Raw genomic sequence first — 25,573 nt, 5'->3', positions numbered from 1 at the left:
TCAGACTGGAATTATATTGAGGAAAGGAGCAGGTTTAAATGTGAGACACGGCAGATTTACTTGGAGATTGCACAGCACAGTTCACTCATCTTCACAATGCAATGTGAATGCTTAAAAAAAAATTTCCATCAGCACTGATACAAAGGCTCATTATTACCATTTGACAGGAAGCAACTGTGAGACAAGAGTGAAATGTCAGTTAAATCTTCACCATATCAGACTTAAAACAGCTGTAGGGATTTTGAATCAAGGCAAATAATCAGCAATGTCCCATGTTGTTTCCAATTCTCCAGCCACCGCCCCCCCCCCCCCTCCCCCCCACCCCACACCCTGCCAGAGTCCCGTAGACGTTGATGGAAACTGGGAATTGTACACCAGCCGCCTACCAGAGCAACACATCATCTTTGCAGTGAGAGTCAGCAGGGAACTCAACCAAATGGGTTAAAGGGCTCTCAGAACCAAGTTCAACCTTGTTCACACACATGTAGCTTTGGAAGCTTGTAGGAGCAGGATCCCTGACTGGATGTTCCCTTCTCTAACCCGGGGCACTGACCCAAATCAGAATGCATCCACTAGCATTAAGAACCACCAAATGGTACATCTGTGACTAGGGTGAGGACAGGTTAATCCAGTTGTGATGGTGGGTACCTGCTAACATTAAATGTTATAAATAAGGCAGAAGTCAAGTCACTTAAAGACACAATGGAAGAGAGAAAGAGATTGGGGTGGGACAGCAGTTAGCACTGCTGCCTCACGTGTTGCCTCACAACACCAGGGACCCGGATTGAATTCCAGCCTTGGGTGACTGTCTGTGTGGAGTTTGTACGTTTGCCTCTGGGTATTCTGGATTCTTCCCCCAGTCCAAAGATGTGCATGTTAGGTGGATTGGCCGTGATAAATTGCCCCTTAGTGTCCAGGGATGTGTAGGTTAGGATACGGAGATAGGGCGGAGTAGGTAAGTGCAGACTCGATGAACCAAATGGCCTCCTTTTGCATTGTAGGAATTCTACGTTTGGAGTCCCGTCATTTCATAAGGCAAGACCACTAATGCGTGACTACTATTTAAAATAACAAAATGCAGTCTCATGTGAAATACAGCACCTCGAACAGTGTACACCCGCTCACTCTAGATTATGCACTCAAGTCTCTGGAGTGGGAGTTGAACCCTTGATCTTCTGAGGTAAGAGTGTCACCCACTGATACCTCACCTCTTAAATGAATTTGACATTATTTAGTTACTGTGAATGAATGGTCCTGCCTATGTATGGGAATGTTTCCAGAGAGCTTCAAACCTCATCCAGCCTGATGGATTCCCAGCACTGTCATACACATTACAGTCAGTGCAAACCTCAGGCACAAACAAACACAGAATGTCAAAGCATTTTCTTGATTAAAATATTTCAAAATTTGCTAAAGTCATGGCTAATTTCCTCCATCTTGTCTGAAAGCTTGCATTGGCATGCCAACCAAGCTGAGCCACTTTATATTAATTGAGTCAGGGCTGGCAGGCTAATGGTTCATAAACGGCATCACAACCAAGGTGATAAACACACAGGGAAACACTAAGGAACTTGGTTGGTTACCACCCCATCCTTCCTAGCCTGGAGTTGACTAGCACACATGGTCAGTCTGTGCTTAGATGGCAACACTCTCATCCTATCCTCCAGTCAGAATGTTGTGGTTCAATCTCCACTTCAGGGGCTAAACCCTTAATCTAGACTTGCCCTTGAATACAATACTGATGGACTGCAGGACTAATTTGCATGAAATATTAAAGCAAGATTACCTGTTCAAATGCTTATTAAAGGTCTTAGACCACTGTTCAAAATGTAAGGAGTTCTCCCGATGTCATAGCCCAAACACATCTCTGCGTTAGCATCTCGCCGTTACATTATCTGATGATTTTTCTCACTGCCGTGTACAAACTGACACTTGTCCACATTACACCAAAGGTTACACTTTCAAACATCAATCTGGCTATAAAGTGTTTTTGCTCTCAGGCATTTTCTAAATGCAAACTCAAGACTCCTATAGTTATCCAGTCTCCCAGTTTAGAGAAAAGAGGAAATCAGTCAGGGTTCCTGCCCCTGATCACTGTCCAGTGACCCCTGTTGAAAAACAAGTGCTGGGCTATCAGACCCTGTGCAATGAATCATTGACACATGTGCGTGAAGAATAGTTAGTTGTGAAGGATAATAGAGGGTGCATGTAGCCTGTGGAAACCTAATGGGCATCTGCACCTTCAAGAGATTGTAATAACGGAGCAGGAACAGAAAGTGCACACACCTCAGCTGCACTGTTGTGTTAACAACATCCTTACTCACTGGAGGGCTTCAATTGTTTTTGGTAATGGAGTGGGGATTGCACCAGCATTCTCTTTAAACTAGTCCTCATTCAGTCTCGATACAAACATGTGTCCAGCTGACACATCAGACATGCAACAGTCCAAGAAGCTCTGTGTTGCTGCCAGTCAACCTTGTGACTCAATATTATCATAGACTTTAATAACATCCCGATATTCATCGATCCGTTGAATCAAGCAGAACGCTGCCTCCAAATCTGTGTCGGTTAGCTGGACAGTGGTTGTGGCAATGAACTCAGGCCCAGTCGTAATGGTCAGTAATCCCAGTGTGTTCAACCTCTCTCGTACGTCTCGCAGTGAAGGCATATCAGAAACAAACTTGAAAACAATGTTACAAAACAAAACACAAGGTGTTAGAGATACCCTGACATAGTGGTAAAATGTCGCACCTGCCTGCTGTAGGAAAGCTGTGATATGCGTAAATTCATCGTGCAGTATTAGATCTGACAGGTGACGGGGTCAGACTCCATTTGGTGCTGAGTGACCTTATCACAGCCAGAGTAGTGCCTGGAAGGTGGACTACCATCAGCCAATCAGCCATAGATCCTTGAGCCTATGTTCAAAGCCAGCCCAGATAAGTGTGATCAGAGTCATCTCTGCCCACCGTGAGACTCTGACCTTTGGATGAGATGTGAAATCGAGGCCCTGATGTTTGTGGAGGTGAGTCTAAAGGTATTACAAGAAACTTTTCCTGGTGTCCTGATTTAGTCGTCAACCATTAAAAATGGATCACCTGACCATTTGTCGCATGCTGTTTTTGGGACCTTGTTCTGTTAGTACTGCGTTTTCCTACAAAACAATAGTCACTGCACTGCAGAAGCTAATCACTGGCATGTCCTTAGGATGGGAAAAGTGATTTGCTTTTTTTTTAAACAAGGAATTAATATAGCGAGATGTCATCCAGTACTTGGGCATGAAAACATAAAACAGCCATTAATTCAGTAACAATGATAGAACATTTTAAACTTCACTCGAAGAGGGCAAGGGAAGCTATTGTTGGAAATGCAAACCTAATCACTTTTTTGAAGTTGTATTTCCTCTTTATTAACTGCAGCTGAGCCACAACATCACATCAGTGACAGAAGCAAAACCCTGTGCTGTACCTGTCCAGGGAATGTTTAATGGAGACAGTGTAGAGGGAGCTTTACTCTATGTCTAACCTCGTGTTTACTGTCTCTAGGAATGTTTGATGGGGACAGTGTAGAGGGAGCTTTACTCTGTATCTAACCCTGTGCTGTATCTATCCTGAGAGTGTTTGATGGGAACAGTGTAGAGTGATTGTTACCCTGCAACTAACCCCGTGCTATACCTGCCCTGAGTGTGTTGATGGCTGTCAGACTGATATTTTGATGACACGAGTCGGTCGTCAATTCTACAGAGCTGCACGTGAGAAGACTGACACGCAGCACCCACATTACAGTGACATCCTTTACAAAATGAGCAAAACCTACAAGAGCCTGCACTCACCTTCAAGATCACCTTCTCTTCTTCATCCTCAGCCTGTTTAACATCCTCAGCGCCTGCTTCAATCGCCAGTTCCAGAGCATGCTCCAACTGAATCTCCTGACCGTCTTTATCCTGGCCATTCACTGTCACTACACCTTTCTTCTGAAAGCAGTGGCGGGCACCATCACACATTGCTCCCCTGGCGATAATAACACACCATGATGGTTGAGTACCAACAGATGAAAGCTGTCTCTAACTCTACCAAGACTGCATTTGGAACATCAGAATTCAGGGCTGCACATTTTCCTGCTTTAACCCAATATATCCCATCACTTAAAACAGCTATTCCTGAATTTCCCCAGGTTTACAGCACCTTCTTAAACTCTCTCCTTACTTACCCATCACACATCAAACAGTAATCCTGTCTGCAAGGCGCAAGAACAAAGTTGCTGCTTTGAAGTTCAGCACCTGAGTGTGATCAGGTATGAGAAAGCACTGGATACAAACGGTGTCAGATCTGATCAGAATTAGGAGTCCAGGGTGAGAACATTAGAAATAGGAGCAGGGCCAGGTCATTTGGCCCCTCAGTCTGCTCCACCATTCAACAGGATCATGGCAGATCAGAATGTGCCCTTTACTCCAATTTCCTGCTGTCCTCCAACTGCTTCAATCCCTTGTTTAAAAAAATAATAGATTTAGAGTACCCAATTTCTTTTTTTCCAATTAAGGGGCAATTTCACGTAGCCAATCCACCTACCCTACACATTTTTGGGTTGCGGGGGTGAAACCCATGCAGACACAGGGGGAATGTGCAAGCTCCACACGAACAGTGATCCAGGGCCGTGATTCGAACCTGGGTCCTCAGTGCTACGTGCCGCCCTTTTGAATCCTTTGTTGGTCAAAACCCTGCCTAACTCAGCCTTGAATGACCCAACCTCCACTGCTTACTGACGAAGAGAATTCTAAAGATCACTAGTTTACCAGTCCTCAGGGAGAAAAAATTCCACCTCATCTCAGTGGTTAGCATTGTTTTCACACAGCGCCAGGGAACTGGGTTTGATTCCAGACTCGGGTGACCGTCTGTGTGGAGTTTGCACTTTCTCCCAGTGCCTGTGTGGGTTTCCTCAAGGTGCTCTGAATTCCTCCCACTGTCCAAAGATGTGCAGGTTAGGTTGGATTACAGACATGCAGCAGGGGAGCGAGCCAAGGTAGGGTGCTCTTTCAGAGGGTCAGTGCAGAGTCGATGGCCTGAATGGCCTATTTCTGTACTATAGGGATTCTCTGTCTCTGATTTTATGATCTCACCTCAAATGGGAGGCCCTTTATTCTGAAACCGTGTCCTGATTCCCCCACCAGGGGAAACATCCTCAGCGGTCTTCTTGTGTAGGATGGTCAGGATCAGGGACACAGTGCCAGGTGGGACCAAGGCGGGGTCACAGTGCCAGGTGGGACCAAGGCGGGGTCACAGTGCCAGGTGGGACCAAGGCGGGGTCACAGTGCCAGGTGGGACCAAGGCGGGGTCACAGTGCCAGGTGGGACCAAGGCGGGGTCACAGTGCCAGGTGGGACCAAGGCGGGGTCACAGTGCCAGGTGGGACCAAGGCGGGGTCACAGTGCCAGGTGGGACCAAGGCGGGGTCACAGTGCCAGGTGGGACCAAGGCGGGGTCACAGTGCCAGGTGGGACCAAGGCGGGGTCACAGTGCCAGGTGGGACCAAGGCGGGGTCACAGTGCCAGGTGGGACCAAGGCGGGGTCACAGTGCCAGGTGGGACCAAGGCGGGGTCACAGTGCCAGGTGGGACCAAGGCGGGGTCACAGTGCCAGGTGGGACCAAGGCGGGGTCACAGTGCCAGGTGGGACCAAGGCGGGGTCACAGTGCCAGGTGGGACCAAGGCGGGGTCACAGTGCCAGGTGGGACCAAGGCGGGGTCACAGTGCCAGGTGGGACCAAGGCGGGGTCACAGTGCCAGGTGGGACCAAGGCGGGGTCACAGTGCCAGGTGGGACCAAGGCGGGGTCACAGTGCCAGGTGGGACCAAGGCGGGGTCACAGTGCCAGGTGGGACCAAGGCGGGGTCACAGTGCCAGGTGGGACCAAGGCGGGGTCACAGTGCCAGGTGGGACCAAGGCGGGGTCACAGTGCCAGGTGGGACCAAGGCGGGGTCACAGTGCCAGGTGGGGCCAAGGCGGGGTCACAGTGCCAGGTGGGGCCAAGGCGGGGTCACAGTGCCAGGTGGGGCCAAGGCGGGGTCACAGTGCCAGGTGGGACCAAGGCGGGGTCACAGTGCCAGGTGGGACCAAGGCGGGGTCACAGTGCCAGGTGGGACCAAGGCGGGGTCACAGTGCCAGGTGGGACCAAGGCGGGGTCACAGTGCCAGGTGGGACCAAGGCGGGGTCACAGTGCCAGGTGGGACCAAGGCGGGGTCACAGTGCCAGGTGGGACCAAGGCGGGGTCACAGTGCCAGGTGGGACCAAGGCGGGGTCACAGTGCCAGGTGGGACCAAGGCGGGGTCACAGTGCCAGGTGGGACCAAGGCGGGGTCACAGTGCCAGGTGGGACCAAGGCGGGGTCACAGTGCCAGGTGGGACCAAGGCGGGGTCACAGTGCCAGGTGGGACCAAGGCGGGGTCACAGTGCCAGGTGGGACCAAGGCGGGGTTACAGTGCCAGGTGGGACCAAGGCGGGGTCACAGTGCCAGGTGGGACCAAGGCGGGGTCACAGTGCCAGGTGGGACCAAGGCGGGGTCACAGTGCCAGGTGGGACCAAGGGGGGGTCACAGTGCCAGGTGGGACCAAGGCGGGGTCACAGTGCCAGGTGGGACTGGGTGGGTGAGGGGCACGTTGGTCAGAGCATCATGTTTGCACTATACAGCAGCAACCATGTAATCTTCTGGGGAGGCAAAAATACAGGATCGATGAGAGGTAAAACCTCTGGAAAATTCCCACCCAACCCTGTTAAGACAACTGAAACCAGTTCTTGAACTCCCACATCCTGTTTATTTTATATTGCAAACCCAGAGTGTAGAGGTAAAGGATTCTCCAACCCCACAAAAGAAAAGACTGTTTCCCCACATGATACGGTAAGAATATGTAATGAGCAGCTCAGGAGTAGGCACTGACTGTGGTTTGGGAAACAATTCTGTGAAGATCCTCCCGCAGGCTGTCCTTACCCATTTTTGTTCAGGATGCTCTTTAATTCCTGATGTGACCGGCTGTTGTTGTCTGATAGAACTTCAATCAGCAGAGATGATCCCCCGGGGCCTCTCCCTTCGTACAGCGAATAGGTTGAAGTCTTGGACTTCTGGATAAGCAAGCAACAAGAGGGATTAAGAGACAATGCCACACCTGAAATATTAACAGCAAAGGGCAGCATACAGAGCACCATGTGTCCCACAGTAAGGACACAGAATGCCACTCCACAGGCTCCATTCCTCCCGCAGAGACAAACATTCCCAATTTCAGTCTCAGCCATACAGCTGTTGGAAGCAGATAAACAGAAGAAAAATTACAAGGGAAAATAATGATCAGATTGAAGCCTTGGGCCCCTTCATACCTGTTTGCACAATGCTTTATACATCTTCTCAACTCTGGAAGAAGAGACACCAAAAGAAAATGAAGAGAAAAGAGTGTGATTTATTCTTACCTCAGGAGAAACAGTCATGTTCCCATTGCTTAGCACTCTCTGAACACTGTGTTCAACTAGCACCCGGGATTTAAGTACACAATCCAGTTTGATGTACCGGGGTACAATTAGGGAGTAATTGTACTGCCAGAGGTGCCGTCTTTCAGATGGGATGCTAAACTGAGATCCCATTTGCCCCTCAGGTGGACGTTAATGATCCCTTGGCACTATTCTGAAAAAGAGCAGTGCACTCTCCGCGATGTCCTGGCTGATATTTATCTCTAAACGAACATCACTAAAATCTGGTCACATTACTGATTGTGAGAACTTGCTGTGTGCCAATTGGCTACTGCATTTCATACATTACAATAGTAACAACAATCCAATAAAGTACGTCATTGGCTGTAAAGTTCTGTGTCACCCTGAGCTTGTCAAAGGCACCACAGAAATGCAAGTCTTTCTTTTCTTTCTCACAAGAGCCTGCAGCAGAAAAGGTTATAGCTTTAACTATTTGCAAATCATTCCCAAACAAGTTAACCAGAAGAAAGTTTCACTCACTCTGCCAACCCAACTGAATCACTTGGTTAATCATCCTCAAACATCTGAACCCAACAGAGCAGAAGCCAAATTATTGCAACGTGTCTTCATAATTTAACTCTTTTATCGCTGACATCATGCTGGTGAATTGATCCCATCCAAGGCCAATATATCCTTCCTGATGTGCAGGTGCACAGAATGGAACACCGTACATCAGGTGGAGCCTGACCAAGACCCCTGAAGTGCCACTTCCTCAGAGAGCCCATCACAGTTAAAGACAATCTTGAGCATCATCCAAGCATCGACCTTTCCAGCAGGTGTCATTGGATAGCTGTGAGGAACCTGAATCCTGGTTGATTTCTGATCCTCGAGCTAACTCAGCAAAAACTCTTCATTGGCCATGGCATCTTCTGGTACATGTGACTCAGTACCACATGATGCCCTAAGCAGAAATTTGATATACGGTCAATTCCGGGCATTCACAGGACTTCCGGTTGCAGCTATGCAGAGCTAAGTCGCACGTGCGGCAGCTTCCGCTAGAAACTGACTTTTGGGCTCTTTTTAGGGCCCCCAACGGTACTTTTTCGACGAGTCCCAGTGTGGGAAGGGGACAGCAATATTCCCCCAGCACTGTATGGATTGGACCAGGAGTGGAGCGGTGAAAAAAGTGGAATTGGAGCAGAGAAAGGTGCGAGGGAGGAAGACCAAGATGGCAGTAGGTGGAGACCAAGCAGCGTGGGCGCAGTGGTCACAGGAGCAGCAGGAGTTTCTCCAGCACTGCTTCACGGAGCTGAAGGCAGAGCTGCTGGAGCCAATGAAGGCATCAATTGACAAGCTGCTTGAGACCCAGACGGCCCAAGGGGCGGCGATCCGGGAGGTCCGGCAAAAGGTCTCGGAGAATGAGGACGAGATCTCGGGCCTGGCGGTGAAGGTGGAGGCGCACGAGGCGCTCCATAAGCAATGGCAGGCGAAGTTCAAGGACATGGAGAACCGGTCAAGAAGAAATAATCTGCGGATTCTGGGTCTCCCGGAGGGGCTGGAAGGATCGGATGTGGGTGCCTACGTGGTCACCATGTTGAACACGCTGAGGGGCGCGGGGGCCTTCCAGGGGCCCCTGGAGCTGGAGGGGGCCCATCGAGTGCTGGCGAGGAGGGCCAAGCCCAGCGAGCTGCCGCCGGCGGTGCTGGTGCGGTTCCACCGGTTCACGGACAGAGAATGTGTGTTAAGGTGGGCCAAGAAAGAGCGGAGCAGCAGGTGGGAGAACGCTGAGGTCCGGATTTATCAGGACTGGAGCGCGGAGGTGGCTAAGAAGCGGGCCGGGTACAATCGGGCTAAGGAGGTGCTGCACCAGAGAGGGGTGAAGTTCGGCATGTTGCAGCCGCAGCTAGGGGGAGACCTAGCTGGGGGGGGGGGTTTAGATACCTGGGGGTTCAGGTGGCTAGAAGCTGGGGGGCCCTGCATAAGCTCAACTTAACGAGGCTGGTGGAGCAAATGGAGGAGTTCAAAAGGTGGGATATGCTGCCGCTCTCCCTGGCGGGGGGGGGTTCCGGAGCTGGTACAGGGCAGGTATTAGGAGGATGGGGGACCTGTACATTGACGGGAAGTTTGTGAGCCTTGGGGAGCTGGAGGAGAAACTCGGGCTCCCCCCTGGAAATGCCTTCAGATACATGCAGGTAAGGGCGTTTGTTAAGTGTCAGGTGGTGGAGTTTCCGCTGCTGCCGGCGCGTAGGGTCCAGGACAGGGTGCTTTCGGGATGTGGGTTGGAGAGGGTAGGATCTCGGCAACTTATCAGGTGATGCAGGAGGAGGAGGAGGCCTCGGTGGAGGAGTTAATTTGCCGATGTGTAGAGAGAGTCCATGCGCAATGCCCACCTTCTAGATGGGAACGGTGAGAGTTTAACCTTTCTTCAGCTAATCCTCTAATATGTCTGATGTCTAATAGAGAGTCGTTAGTGCACTTAACTTCAGTAAGCAATTTATTGAATGGTACATGCTAAATCCGGAGGAGTGAATTTTCGGGGGCATGGGCTCCCATGGTAGTAGAAGCAGAACATTTGAATATTTTTAAGAACAAACGAGATGAAAGGTTATTGGTTGTAGACAGGAATCTGGGGTTGAAGTTACATTCAGGTCAGCCATGATTGATTGGTGGAGTAGGTTTAAAGGACCGAGTGGCCTACTCCTGCTCCAATTTGTACCTTCATATGAACCGCAACTGATATAGAAATAGATTTGTACGGTTAAACAATAAAGGAGGTTGCGAATGACGGGAATGGATTGTAATCGCAGTTTGCAAGTTTTCTAAAGATGGATGGAGCAGGAAACTGACAGGTTTAGTGAAGAATCCTTACATTGTAAATGGAGTCAGTAATAAGATGATTTTCTCATACTTACTGCCCCTTTTATAGCCGCTTCAATAGAAACTTTGGGCATGTTCTTGGCTCGGCACTGCTCAATGATATTTGTCAACTGTGTGTTAAACTCAGGGTTTGAGCCTCCTTCTGAAAAGAAATCAGAGCAAAGGAGATCAGTTTCCAGGGCCTGAATCCAGAGACAGTAGACTGATACTGTCTTATTAACTACAGTTAATACTGCTGATTAGAAACACATTTCTTAGAAGCAAATGGTTTCCAACGTATCTTTTAATTTGTATCAAACATATCCCCAGCCAACCTCAGGAGGAATGGCCTTCTTCTGCACTGTAAATTCTGATTCATTTCCCCCAGCTCTATTTCCCTGCCTCTCTAACCCCAACCCTTCGTGCATCACTCTCTACATCCCACTATATTGACAGCTCAGTCCCTGCAATCCTCTTCCTAAACTCCTCCAGCTCTCTCTCTTTCAGAACGACCTCTTTGACTGAGTTTCCAATCACGCCACCTACACCTCTCCCTTTCTGGCACAGAAAGGGGCTGGTTTAGCTCACAGGGCTAATTGCTGGCTTTTAAAGCAGACCAAGCAGGCCAGCAGCACGGTTCGATTCCCATACCAGCCTCCCCGGACAGGCGGCGGAATGTGGCGACTAGGGGCTTTTCACAATAACTTCATTGAAGCCTACTCGTGACAATAAGCGATTTTCATTTCATTTTCATCTGCTTTCCTCGTACCTGCCTCCTCTCAATCGTTCGATTTTATGAACAATGTTGTATAACTGCACCTGGTCAACAGCACCACTAAATGCAACATTTTCAAACTGAACTTCAAAAAGTTTAACATTTGGACAGCAGAGATGCCAGTGACCAATCATCACATTCAGAAGCAGGGGGATGATCTAGATCTTTACCAGGCAGTGAAGCACTAGATCACCATAGTGAGAAAGTTTCCAGTGTTGTCATTCAGTTTACGAGGGCCAGTGAGCCACAGGATCAAATGTGCTTCAGCCACAGAAAAAACTGAAGACCAAATTCAATGTGGATATAACCGGAGTTGCACGCAGCATGTCCATGTTACCTCTCACTGCAAGGCGAAGCATTATCGACAGCTTGGCAAACATCCGACTCCTGGCTGCATCCTTTGGCCCTTTGATATGTTTGACTTTTGACCACTTGTTGTGCCCTGCGTAATTAACTGCAGACGTGTGGATCTCCGTGCATGGTGCGAAGGTACGACGCTGGCCGCTCGCTTGCTCAGAGAAGGGAATGAAGGCCGACAATAAAACTCTGGGCTTTGGCAGTAACTTGGCTGAACACCACAGTGAAGACAGAAGACACTTTCTGTTCCATGAGCAAGCACTTTGAAATGCAGAAATTGTGGCCATAGTGTGAATTCCCTTGATCACCTGTAATGATGAACATGAAGCTAGTACAGTGAACAAAGTAAAACACATACTACCTTGGACATTATAATTACATTGAATTTACTGCAGACAAACAAGCCATTCAGCCTAACTGGTTCATGATGTTTATGCTCCACACCATAGTCCTCCTACCCTTGGTTATCTCACTCCCCCTGGACCACCATTCCCTGGTACATTCCCCATGACAATGCCTTGACCTGCCTGGTTGGAATTTGAAACGAAAGCTTGGCAACTAACAATTCTTTGCTGCATTCTTCATAGCAGCACAATAGCACAGTGGTAGCACAGTTGCATCACAGCTCCCGGGTCTCAGGTTCAATTCTCGGCTTGGGTCACTGTCTATGCGGAGTCTGTACATTCTCCCGTGTCTGTGTGGGTTTCCTCTGGTTGCTCCGGTTTCCTCCCACAGTCCAAAAAAAAGTGTCCAAAAAAACAAAAAAGGTTAGATGGAGTTACGGGGTAGGATGGAGGTGTATGAGTAGGGTAGACTGTGGGATAGGTAGGGTGCTCTTTCCAAGGGCCGGTGCAGACCCGATGGGCCGAATGGCCTCCTTCTGCACTGTAAATTCTATAATTCAATGCCTCTACCGATCAGTGCATACTTCCCAAACAGCACTTTCTTCCCCCGCAATATAAATTGTTGTTCCCTTTACTGTTGGTTTATCTTGAGTAGATCCCATAACAGCCTCCCCGAATAGGTGCCGGAATGTGGCGACTAGGGGCTTTTCACAGTTACTTCATTTGAAGCCTACTCGTGACAATAAGCGATTTTCATTTCATTTCATGTCCTGATAAATGCAAGGTGAAAAGCTTCGAATGCACATTTTTTTTTCAAAATCTGGTATCTGCCTCGTGATTTGTTTGTGCCTTCCCCAACCCCTCTGTATTTTGCAATTTGAAGGCCAAAATTCAGACTATTGCTCTAACAGTGCTCAAACTGAGGTTAACAGAATTTCCTTGGTGTTTTTTCAATTCTATTCCTCTGGAAATGAACCTGTGCTTTGTACTTTTATAGCCGTAATAATTTGTGTTGCTATTTTTACTTATTTATGTACTTGTACTGGCATAGATCAAGGTTTGGTTAACAGGCAGAAAACAGAGAGTAGGAATTGATGGGTTATTCTTGCAGTGGCAGGCTGAGGCTAGTTGGGGTTACTGCAAGTATCAGTACTTGGGAAAATGCTGTTCACAATATACATGAATGACCTGGATGAAATATTTACAAGTTCGCGGATGATATAAATCTAGATGGGAGCTACTGATCAGCTGTTCTGGGGAAATTTGCATACGTGCAGTGCGGTCAGCCTAAGTTGAAGGTGGTTTGTGGAGAGGCTGTTGGCAAGTGACAGTTAAACCCGAAACACTTCGTGAGTGTTTCCCACCCTACCTCCTCCTCTAACCAACCCCCCCACCCCACGGTGGTTGGGAAGTGGGAGCAGGGGCCTGTCGTGAAGGTGAGTGAGTGCCTTTAAAATTGCTTACCTTTGAGCGGGAGCAGGGTTTGAGGTAATATCAGGTAAGCTCTTCCTTTCTTGTTCTTTTTCTTGTTTTTTTTTAAATCTAGAGGTGATGTCAGGGAAGGCAGTACAATGCTCCTCCTGCAGAATGTTTGAGGTGAGGGACGCCGTCAGTGTCCCTGCTGATTTCATCTGTGGGAAGTGCACCCAACTCCAGCTCCTCAAAAACCGTGTTAGGGACCTGGAGCTTGAGCTGGATGAACTTCGGATCATTCGGGAGGCAGAGGGGGTCATAGATAGGAGCTTCAGGGAAATAGTTACACCAAAGACTGGAGATAGATGGGTAACTGTAAGAGGGACTGGGAAGAAGCAGTCAGTGCAGGGACCCCCTGCGGTCGTTCCCCTGAGTAACAAGTATACCGTTTTGGATACTTGTGGGGGGGACGACTTACCAGGGGTAAGCCATGGGGTACGGGCCTCTGGCACGGAGTCTGTCCCTGTTGCTCAGAAGGGAAGGGGGGAAAGGAGTAGAACATTAGTATTGGGGACTCAATAGTCAGGGGCACAGATAGGAGATTTTGTGGGAGCGAGAGAGACTCACGTTTGGTATGTTGCCTCCCAGGTGCAAGGGTACGTGATGTCTCGGATCGTGTTTTCCGGGTCCTTAAGGGGGAGGGGGAGCAGCCCCAAGTCGTAGTCCACATTGGCACTAACGACATAGGTAGGAAAGGGGACAAGGATGTCAGGCAGGCCTTTAGGGAGCTAGGATGGAAGCTCAGAGCGAGAACAAACAGAGTTGTTATCTCTGGGTTGTTGCCCGTGCCACGTGATAGTGAGATGAGGAATAGGGAGGAGAGAGCAATTAAACACGTGGCTACAGGGATGGTGCAGGCGGGAGGGATTCAGATTTCTGGATAACTGGGGCTCTTTCTGGGGAAGGTGGGACCTCTATAGACAGGATGGTCTACATCTGAACCTGAGGGGCACCAATATCCTGGGGGGGAGATTTGTTAGTGCTCTTTGGGGGGGTTTAAACTAATTCAGCAGGGGCATGGGAACCTGGATTGTAGTTTTAGGGTACGGGAGATTGAGAGTATAGAGGTCAGGAGCACAGATTTGACTTCGCAGGAGGGTGCCAGTGTTCAGGTAGGTGGTTTGAAGTGTGTCTACTTCAATGCCAGGAGTATACGAAGTAAGGTAGGGGAACTGGCAGCATGGGTTGGTACCTGGGACTTCGATGTTGTGGCCATTTCAGAGACATGGATAGAGCAGGGACAGGAATGGTTGTTGCAGGTTCCGGGGTTTAGGTGTTTTAGTAAGCTCAGAGAAGGGGGCAAAAGAGGGGGAGGTGTGGCGCTGCTAGTCAAGGACAGTATTACGGTGGCGGAAAGGATGCTAGATGGGGACTCTTCTTCTGAGGTAGTATGGGCTGAGGTTAGAAACAGGAAAGGAGAGGTCACCCTGTTGGGAGTTTTCTATAGGCCACCTAATAGTTCTAGGGATGTAGAGGAAAGGATGGCGAAGATGATTCTGGAAAAGAGCGAAAGTAACAGGGTAGTTGTTATGGGAGACTTTAACTTTCCAAATATTGACTGGAAAAGATATAGTTCGAGTACATTAGATGGGTCGTTCTTTGTACAATGTGTGCAGGAGGGTTTCCTGACACAATATGTTGACAGGCCAACAAGAGGCGAGGCCACATTGGATTTGGTTTTGGGTAATGAACCAGGCCAGGTGTTAGATCTGGAGGTAGGTGAGCACTTTGGAAACAGTGACCACAATTCGGTGACCTTTACGTTAGTGATGGAAAGGGATAAGTATACCCCGCAGGGCAAGAGTTATAGCTGGGGGAAGGGCAATTATGATGCCATTAGACATGACTTAGGATGTGTTGGTTGGAGAAGTAGGCTGCAAGGGTTGGGCACACTGGATATGTGGAGCTTGTTCAAGGAACAGCTATTGCATGTTCTTGATAAGTACGTACCAGTCAGGCAGGGAGGAAGGGGTCGAGCGAGGGAACCGTGGTTTACCAAAGAAGTGGAATCTCTTGTTAAGAGGAAGAAGGAGGCCTATGTGAAGATGAGGCGTGAAGTTTCAGTTGGGGCGCTTGATATTTACAAGGAAGCGAGGAAGGATCTAAAGAGAGAGCTGAGACGAGCAAGGAGGGGACATGAGAAGTCTTTGGCAGGTAGGATCAAGGAAAACCCAAAAGCTTTCTATAGGTATGTCAGGAATAAAAGAATGACTAGGGTAAGAGTAGGGCCAGTCAAGGACAGTGGTGGGAAGTTGTGTGGGGAGGCTGAGGAGATAAGCGAGATACTAAATGAATACTTTTCGTCAGTATTCACTCAAGAAAAAGATAATATTGTGGAGGAGAATGCTGAGACCCAGGCTATTAGAATAGATGGCATTGAGGTGCGTAGGGAAGAAGTGTTGGCAATTCTGGACAAGGTGAAAATAGATAAGTCCCCGGGGCCGGATGGGATTTATCCTAGGATTCTCTGGGAAGCCAGGGAAGAGATTGCTGAGCCTATGGCTTTGATTTTTAGGTCATCATTGGCTACAGGAATAGTGCCAGAGGACTGGAGGATAGCAAATGTGGTCCCTTTGTTCAAGAAGGGGAGTAGAGATAACCCCGGTAACTATAGGCCGGTGAGCCTAACGTCTGTGGTGGGTAAAGTCTTGGAGAGGATTATAAAAGATACGATTTATAATCATCTAGATAGGAATAATATGATTAGGGACAGTCAGCATGGTTTTGTGAAGGGTAGGTCATGCCTCACAAACCTTATCGAGTTCTTTGAGAAGGTGACTGAACAGGTAGACGAGGGTAGAGCAGTTGATGTGGTGTATATGGATTTCAGTAAAGCGTTTGATAAGGTTCCCCACGGTCGTCTATTGCAGAAAATACGGAGGCTGGGGATTGAGGGTGATTTAGAGATGTGGATCAGAAATTGGCTAGTTGAAAGAAGACAGAGAGTGGTAGTTGATGGGAAATGTTCAGAATGGAGTTCAGTTACGAGTGGCGTACCACAAGGATCTGTTCTGGGGCCGTTGCTGTTTGTCATTTTTATAAATGACCTAGAGGAGGGCGCAGAAGGATGGGTGAGTAAATTTGCAGACGACACTAAAGTCGGTGGAGTTGTAGACAGTGCGGAAGGATGTTGCAGGTTACAGAGGGACATAGATAAGCTGCAGAGCTGGGCTGAGAGGTGGCAAATGGAGTTTAATGTGGAGAAGTGTGAGGTGATTCACTTTGGAAAGAATAACAGAAATGCGGAATATTTGGCTAATGGTAAAATTCTTGGTAGTGTGGATGAGCAGAGGGATCTCGGTGTCCATGTACATAGATCCCTGAAAGTTGCCACCCAGGTTGATAGGGTTGTGAAGAAGGCCTATGGTGTGTTGGCCTTTATTGGTAGAGGGATTGAGTTCCGGAGCCATGAGGTCATGTTGCAGTTGTACAAAACTCTAGTACGGCCGCATTTGGAGTATTGCGTACAGTTCTGGTCGCCTCATTATAGGAAGGACGTGGAAGCTTTGGAACGGGTGCAGAGGAGATTTACCAGGATGTTGCCTGGTATGGAGGGAAAATCTTATGAGGAAAGGCTGATGGACTTGAGGTTGTTTTCGTTAGAGAGAAGAAGGTTAAGAGGTGACTTAATAGAGGCATACAAAATGATCAGAGGGTTAGATAGGGTGGACAGCGAGAGCCTTCTCCCGCGGATGGAGGTGGCTAGCACGAGGGGACATAGCCTTAAATTGAGGGGTAATAGATATAGGACAGAGGTCAGAGGTGGGTTTTTTACGCAAAGAGTGGTGAGGCCGTGGAATGCCCTACCTGCAACAGTAGTGAACATGCCAACATTGAGGGCATTTAAAAATTTATTGGATAAGCATATGGATGATAAGGGCATAGTGTAGGTTAGATGGCCTTTAGATTTTTTCCATGTCGGTGCAACATCGAGGGCCGAAGGGCCTGTACTGCGCTGTATCGTTCTATGTTCTATGACTGTGTGTTATGAGGAAGATGCAAAGAGGCTTCAAGAGGATTTGTGTGTGGGCAAGATGGAATATAATGTGGAAAATTGAGAGATAATCCACTTTGGTAGAAGGAACAGATCTGCAGAGTATTTCCTAAATGGTGAGAAATTAGAAAGTGTAGGCGTACAAAGGGACCTGGGGGTTGTTGTCAATAAGTCACCAAAGCCTAACATGCAGGTGCAGCAAGCTATTAAGAAGGCTAATGGAGGGGCAGCACGGTGGCACAGTGGTTAGCACTGCTGTGTTATGGCCCAAGGTTCCAGGTTCGATCCCGGCTCTGGGTCACTGTCCGTGTGGAGTTTGCACATTAGAACATAGAACATAGAACAGTACAGCACAGAACAGGCCCTTCGGCCCTCGATGTTGTGCCGAGCAATGATCACCCTACTTAAACCCACATACCCATAACCCAACAATCCCCCCATTAACCTTACACTACGGGCAATTTAGCATGGCCAATCCACCTAACCCGCACATCTTTGGACTGTGGGAGGAAACCGGAGCACCCGGAGGAAACCCACGCACACACGGGGAGGACGTGCAGACTCCACACAGACAGTGACCCAGCATTAGAACATAGAACATAGAACACTACAGCGCAGTACGGGCCCTTCGGCCCTCGATGTTGCGCCGACCTGTGAAACCATCTGAAGCCTATCTGACCTACACTATTCCATTTTCATCCATATGTCTATCCAGTGACCACTTAAATGCCCTTAAAGTTGGCGAGTCTACTACTGTTGCAGGCAGGGCGTTCCACACCCCTACTACTCTCTGAGTAAAGAAACTGCCTCTGACATCTGTCCTATATCTCACACCCCTCAATTTAAAGCTATGTCCCCTCGTGTTGGTCATCACCATCCGAGGAAAAAGACTCTCACTGTCCACCCTATCTAACCCTCTGACTATCTTATATGTCTCTATTAAGTCACCTCTCAGCCTTCTCCTCTCTAACGAAAACAACCTCAATTCCCTGAGCCTTTCCTCGTAAGACCTTCCCTCCATACCAGGCAACATCCTAGTAAATCTCCTCTGAACCCTTTCCAAAGCTTCCACATCCTTCCTATAATGTGGTGACCAGAACTGCACGCAGTACTCCAGGTGTGGCCGCACCAGAGTTATGTACAGCTGCAGCATGACCCTGTGGTTCCGAAACTCAATCCCCCTGCTTATAAAGGCTAGCACACCATATGCCTTCTTAACAGCCCTATTAACCTGGGTGGCAACTTTCAAGGATTTATGTACCTGGATGCCGAGATCTCTCTGTTCATCTACACTACCAAGAATCTTGCCATTAGCCCAGTACTCTGCATTCCTGTTACTCCTTCCAAAGTGAACCACCTCACACTTTTCCGCATTAAACTCCATCTGCCACCTCTCAGCCCAGCTCTGCAGCTTATCTATGTCCCTCTGTATCCTATAACATCCTTCAGCACTATCCACAACTCCACCGACCTTCGTGTCATCTGCAAATTTACTAACCCATCCTTCTACACCCTCTTCCAGGTCATTTATAAAAATGACAAACAGCAGTGGCCCCAAAACAGATCCTTGCGGTACACCACTAGTAACTGAACTCCAGGATGAACATTTGCCATCAACCACCACCCTCTGTCTTCTTTCAGCTAGCCAATTACTGATCCAAACCGCTAAATCACCTTCAATTCCATACTTCCTTATTTTCTGCAATAGCCTACCGTGGGGAACCTTATCAAACGCCTTACTGAAATCCATATACACCACATCAACAGCTTTACCCTGATCCACCTGTTTGGTCACCTTCTCAAAAAACTCAATAAGGTTTGTGAGACATGACCTACCCTTCACAAAACCGTGTTGACTATCGCTAATCAACTTGTTCTTTTCAAGATGATTATAAACCCTATCTCTTATAACCTTTTCCAACATTTTACCCACAACCGAAGTAAGGCTCACAGGTCTATAATTACCAGGGTTGTCTCTACTCCCCTTCTTGAACAAGGGGACAACATTTGCTATCCTCCAGTCTTCCGGCACTATTCCTGTCGACAAAGACGACATAAATATCAAGGACAAAGGCTCTGCAATCTCCTCCCTGGCTTCCCAGAGAATCCTAGGATAAATCCCATCTGGCCCAGGGGACTTATCTATTTTGACATTTTCTAAAATTGCTAACACCTCCTCCTTTTGAACCTCAATTCCATCTAGCCTGGTCGACTGAACCTGAGTGTTCTCCCCATGTTTGCGTGGGTTTCACCCCCACAACCCAAAAGAGGTGCAGGATAGGTGGATTGGCCACGCTAAATTGCCCCTTAGAACATAGAACAGTACAGCACAGAACAGGCCCCTCGGCCCTCGATGTTGTGCCGAGCAATGATTACCCCACTCAAACCCACGTACCCACCCCATACCCGCAACCCAACAACCCCCCCTTAACCTCACTTTTTAGGACACTACGGGCAATTTAGCATGGCCAATCCACCTAACCCGCACATCTTTGGACTGTGGGAGGAAACCGGAGCACCCGGAGGAAACCCACGCACACACGGGGAGGACGTGCAGACTCCACACAGACAGTGACCCAGCCGGGAATCGAACCTGGGACCCTGGAGCTGTGAAGCATTTATGCTAACCACCATGCTACCGTGCTACCCTTAATTGGAAAAAATGAATTGGGTACTCTAAATTAACAGAAAAAGGCGAATAGGGGGTTAGCCTTTACTGCAAGAGAATTGGATTACAGGAGTAGCAAAGTCTTGCTCCAATTGCATACAAACCCTGGTTAGACTGTGTGCCATTTTGGTCCCATTATCTCAGGAAAGGATATTATTGCCACAGAGGAGAGGTTCACCAGACCTGTTCCTAGGATGGTGGGACTGTCTTGCAAAGAGATATTGGAGAAACTTGACCAGTTTTCTCTAGAGTTTAGCAGAATGAGAGGTGATCTACAAAATACTTAAAGGGATATTGCATTAATTCTTATTAGCTCTAGTGAAGCTCTGTTTTTTGATTAAAATGTGGAGCGGTGGAACTCCTATACTGAGCGTTGACTTATTTTCACAGGCAAACAAAATAGCTGAAGATATTATGGTGCCCACTTTCCTCAGCATGATGGAGGAATCTCTGTAGTTTAATGAAATCTGAGAAGCTAAGTATTAAAACATACAAGCAGATTATAGATATTCTGTAAGTACATTCTCCCCAAAGCCCTTGGTGATTGCAGAGCGCTTTAGATTCATTAAAAAGAAACCAAGAGGGGAAGCCAATTGCGTAATTTGTGGCTGTGCTTAAAAGACTTGAAGAATATCAGGGCGCAATTCTCCACTGCCCACGCCGGTTGGGAGAATAGCAGGAGAGCCTTCCGACATTTTTCACGGCCACCCGCTATTCTCCCCCCACCCCCCCTCGCCCGACCCACGACACTAATCGCCGCTCACCGTTTTTTACGGCGAGCGGCGATTCTCCGCGGCCGATGGGCCGAGCGGCCGGGCCTTTACGCCCGTTTTTTCACGGCAGCAAACACACCTGCTTGCTGCCGTCGTAAAAACGGCCGCTGGATGCCCGTTTGGGGCGGGAGCACCACCGTTGTGCTCGGGAGGGGACAGGCCCGCGATCGGTGCCCACCGATCGTCGGGCCTGCGTCCAAAAGGGATGCACTATTTCCCCTCCGCCGCCCGACAAGATCAAGCCGCCACATCTTGTCGGGCGGGGGTGGAGAAATGCGGAACCGCACATGCTCGGGTTCCGTCAATGGCGTGATGACGTCTCCCGCGCATGCGCGGGTTGGAGCCGGCCGCGCGTCATCTTGGCACGCGCCTTAACGACAGTCTTTAAGGCCGCGAAGCCGTGATTCCCGGGGTCCCGCTCCTAGCCCCGATTTGGGGGGGGGGGGGGGGGGGGGGGGGGAAATCGGGTCCCGGGAACGGGCGTGAAGGCTGCCGTGAAACACGGCCAGTTTCACGGCAGCCTTTACGACTCTCCGCATTTGCGGAGAATCTCGCCCTGAGAGTTTGGAGATGTGCTGAATGACACTACTCGGAACGGATTTGTTTGTGGTCTGCACAGTGAAGCAATACAGAAATGTTTGATAATTGAGAGTAATCTTACTCTGCAGAAGGCTATGGAAACCACTTTCTGTGAGCTGGATACAAAGAAGCTCAGCAGTTGAGTTTGTACTCAAATGCACAAAATGGCGGCTGAAATGACACCCGAGAATCTTTAGATTCGTACATGTACTCATGTGCAAAGCCAGGGCATTCTGCTGCTGAATGTTCTATGAATGTTGGTGTAAAGACATGGTATGTCGGAGCTGTGGAAAAAAAGGACACAGAGCGTGCCTGTTAGAAGAAACAGCAAGCTACAAGTAAAAATAAGAAGCAAGAACAAACCAAGGCAGCATTTAAACGAAATAAAAGGAGGAATGGGGCAGAGCGGTGGTGCAGTGGTTAGCACTGTTGCTTCACAGCGCCAGGGTCCCAGGTTCGATTCCCGGGTTGGTTCACTATCCGTGCGGAGTCTGCACGTTCTCCCCGTGTCTGCGTAGGTTTCCTCCGTACGCTCCGGTTTCCTCCAACAAGTCCCGAAAGATGTGCTGTTAGGTGTATTGGACATTCTGAATTCTCCTTCAGTGTACCCAAACAGGTGCCGGAGTGTGACGACCAGGGGATTTTCAAGGTAACTTCATTGCAGTGTTAATGTAAGCCTACTTGTGACAATAATAAAAATTATTATTATGTCTGCATGGGTCTCACCCCCACAACCCAAAGATGGGAGGTACGGTAGCACAGCGGTTAGCATTGTTGCTTCGCAGCTCCAGGGTCCCAGGTGTGATTCCCAGCTTGGGTCACTGTCTGTGCGGAGTCTGCACGTTCTCCTCATGTCTGCATGGATTTCCTCCGGGTGCTCAGTTTCCTCCCACAGTCCAAAGATGTGCAGGTTAGTTACAATGGCTATGCTAAATTGCCCTTAGTGTCCAAAAAGGTTAGGTGAGGTTACTGGGTTACAGGGACTGGGTGGAGGTGTGGGTTTGGGTGGGGTTCTCTTTCTGGGGGTTGGTGCGGAGTCGGTGGGCCATGTGGCCTCCTTCTGCACTGTAAATTCTATGATGTACACGGTAGGTTGATTGGCCACTCTAAAGTGGAAGTGGTTAGATCAATGCAATAACGCTTTTGTGCAAGCCAATAAAGTGTTACTTAATTCTGAAGTTCTCACACACTTTGATCCTGTTATCCTTACGGTTAACCTGCGATGCATCTCCATATGGTGTACAAAAGTTGTGGTCTCTCACATCATGCTATTGAGGAAGAAAGACCCATTGCTTTTGCTTCTTGAGCAAACCTGATGCACACAAGACTGGATTTATGGTAACCCTGACATCCCCGCCCAGATTGAAAGGGAAACATTAGGGGCTGGATTCTTCAGCCCGCCGCATGATCACCACAAGCACAACGCAGACCATGTAAAGGTCCATTGACCTCGGGCAGGAATTTCCGGTCGTCGGGCGGGAGCGGCAGGACAATCCCACCCTAGAAATCATTTTTGGAGTAAAGAAATCCCTTCAATTCCTTTAAAGGAGAAAGTTTGCATTGTTGACGGACCATCGTCCATTAACGACCATTTTTGGACCACACATGAGAATTCCATCACTTTCCGCAAGTAAAATGCAAAGATGGGCATTGCTTTTGGCTGCATATACTTGTAATATTAGGCCCCGACAGTCAAGTCTATATGGTAATGTGGATGGGCTTTCAAGATTACCACTGCCAGGTAATTCGTCAGACTGCTCAAATGGGAATATCTTCTGCTTTGAATAAGTAGATAAGATATCAGTCACTTCTAAACGAGTAAACAAACTTGGAGCGATCCGATACTTTGATGAATATGATATGATGAGGGAAGACTTCAGAACTAGCACCTAATCTGAGACGCCAGGAAATTGGAGCTGTCAGCACAGTCAGGGTGTGTCTTCTACGGCGGCTCAGAAGTGATACTCTGCCACCATTCAGGAAACAGGTGTTAGAAAAGCCACGAGGGCCATTGTGGAATCGTAAGCAAGAAAGAAATAGTGAGATGTTAGTCCTGCTGGCCTGGACTGGACAGGGAAATTGAAGAGAAACTGAGAACATGTATTTCCTGTGCAAAGGTAAGTAACCTGGCACCCTTAGCACTGCCCACCATGGGCAGCAGGGTAGCATGGTGGTTAGCATAAATGCTTCACAGCTCCAGGGTCCCAGGTTCGATTCCCGGCTGGGTCACTGTCTGTGTGGAGTCTGCACGTCCTCCCCCTGTGTGCGTGGGTTTCCTCCGGGTGCTCCGGTTTCCTCCCACAGTCCAAAGATGTGCGGGTTAGGTGGATTGGCCATGCTAAATTGCCCGTAGTGTCCTAATAAAAGTAAGGTTAAGGGGGGGGGTTGTTGGGTTACGGGTATGGGGTAGATACGTGGGTTGAGTAGGGTGATCATGGCTCGGCACAACATTGAGGGCCGAAGGGCCTGTTCTGTGCTGTACTGTTCTATGTTCTATGCTGCATGCATGGGAATGGCCTGAAGAGACTTGGCAATGCGTGCATGTGTATTTTGCAGGACCGTTTGAAGGCTATATGTTCTTGGTAACGGTCAGTGCTCACACCAAGTGACCAGAGGTCGCTGTGATGAAATCTACAGACTCTGAAAACACTATTGAGATGCTAGCAGAAGTGTTTGATCGCTTTTGTTTTCCTGAACAACTGGTACGCGACAACGGACCTCAATTTGTCTCAAGAATTTGAAAGTTTCTTACGAGAGATTGATATTAACATATTAAGTCCACACCATACCACCTCCAAAACATGATGGACAGGGTAGATACAGGTAGTGTTTACAGTGGTTGGGGAGTCACAAACCAGGGGACAGAATTTCAAAATTTGATTGGGGGGGGGGTTACATAGGACTGAGATAAGGAGAAATTCCTTTAATCAGAGGGTTGTGAACCTTTGGCATTCTTGACCCCAAGGGGCTATGGAAACTATATCATTGAATATGGTTAAAGCAGAGATTTATAGATTTCTAAACACTAAACATTTCTAAATTTCTTTAGCATAAAGGGATTACGGTGACTGTGTGGGGGAGACAGCATTGCAGTGAATGACCAGCCATGATCGCATTGAATGCTGGAGCAGCTTGGAAGGGCTGAATGGCCGATTGCTGTTGCTCTGGTGCTATCCCGGGTGCCGGAGATTGTACTGTCCAACACTGGCAGATCACACAAGCCAATGTGTGACTGAATTGCAGAGTGGAGCTGAATTGCCCTGAGGCTGGAACAAGCAGAGGTTGATAGTCTGGTGTAAGGCTGGATGTGGCCAGGACCTTTCCAGCACTCAGGTTGCACAATGTTCATGATCACAATCTGGGCAGGCCAGGCTGGGCAGCACCACAGGCTGGACAGGGCAGGCTGGGCAGCACCACAGGCTGGACAGGGCAGGCTGGGCAGCACCACAGGCTGGACAGGGCAGGCTGGGCAGCAGCACAGGCTGGACAGGGCAGGCTGGGCAGCACCACAGGCTGGACAGGGCAGGCTGGGCAGCACCACAGGCTGGACAGGGCAGGCTGGGCAGCAGCACAGGCTGGACAGGGCAGGCTGGGCAGCACCACAGGCTGGACAGGGCAGGCTGGGCAGCAGCACAGGCTGGACAGGGCAGGCTTGGGCAGCAGCACAGGCTGGACAGGGCAGGCTGGGCAGCACCACAGGCTGGACAGGGCAGGCTGGGCAGCAGCACAGGCTGGACAGGGCAGGCTTGGGCAGCAGCACAGGCTGGACAGGGCAGGCTTGGGCAGCAGCACAGGCTGGACAGGGCAGGCTGGGCAGCACCACAGGCTGGACAGGGCAGGACCACAGGCTGGACAGGGCAGGCTGGGCAGCACCACAGGCTGGACAGGGCAGCACCACAGGCTGGACAGGGCAGGCTGGGACAAGCTGCAGCTTCACAGCAAACCCCACCGCCCGCTTCACATCAGGGCGCAGGCCCAGAATCAACTTCTAATAAATACAAACTCAGAATTTTACCACGTTCACAACCTCCCCCTACCTGCCCTTCCGGTGCAACGCCAGCTACTTCCGGCACAGAACACACATGCGCACTAAATTTCTCCCACAGAGCATGCGCAGTAGTTTCCCAACCAGATTGTAGACACAGAGAGACAGATTATGAGAGGGGATCAGGCGGAAGACAGACAGAAAGGGATTAGGAGACACAGACAGTGAGAGGGGTTATGAGATATGCACAGAGAGACAAACACAGGGATTGTGAGGCAGACAGACACGGGTTTGGAGTCAGAGAGAGACATAATGAGAGGCATTTGGA

At 49.1% G+C, this 25,573-nt stretch overlaps 1 protein-coding gene across 4 annotated transcripts; it reads right to left on the bottom strand.

Moving 5' to 3' along the window:
* Positions 1-311: 311 nt before the first annotated feature.
* Positions 312-25,410, bottom strand: LOC119954236 (translational activator of cytochrome c oxidase 1-like). 4 transcript variants are annotated; one of them, XM_038779309.1, is made up of 6 exons: positions 25,298-25,410; positions 11,410-11,737; positions 10,354-10,460; positions 6,972-7,102; positions 3,830-4,007; positions 312-2,680 (listed from the first exon to the last, which is right to left on the bottom strand). In XM_038779309.1, the coding sequence occupies exons 2-6, from the start codon at positions 11,714-11,716 to the stop codon at positions 2,471-2,473; spliced, it is 933 nt and encodes a 310-aa protein (XP_038635237.1). In that variant the 5' UTR covers positions 11,717-11,737; positions 25,298-25,410; the 3' UTR covers positions 312-2,470. The 4 variants fall into 4 exon arrangements, with proteins under 4 accessions (XP_038635237.1, XP_038635240.1, XP_038635239.1 ...); XM_038779312.1 differs by having other exon boundaries at positions 25,288-25,308; XM_038779311.1 differs by lacking the exon at positions 25,298-25,410 and adding an exon at positions 21,624-21,647.
* Between the last annotated feature and the right edge of the window lie 163 nt (positions 25,411-25,573).

This window comes from Scyliorhinus canicula, chromosome 19, assembly GCF_902713615.1.
Source record: "Scyliorhinus canicula chromosome 19, sScyCan1.1, whole genome shotgun sequence".
NCBI classification, from domain to species: domain Eukaryota; kingdom Metazoa; phylum Chordata; class Chondrichthyes; order Carcharhiniformes; family Scyliorhinidae; genus Scyliorhinus; species Scyliorhinus canicula.
The sequence above is the reverse complement of the archived record's forward strand: the minus strand, read 5'-3'. Positions and strand labels throughout refer to the sequence as shown.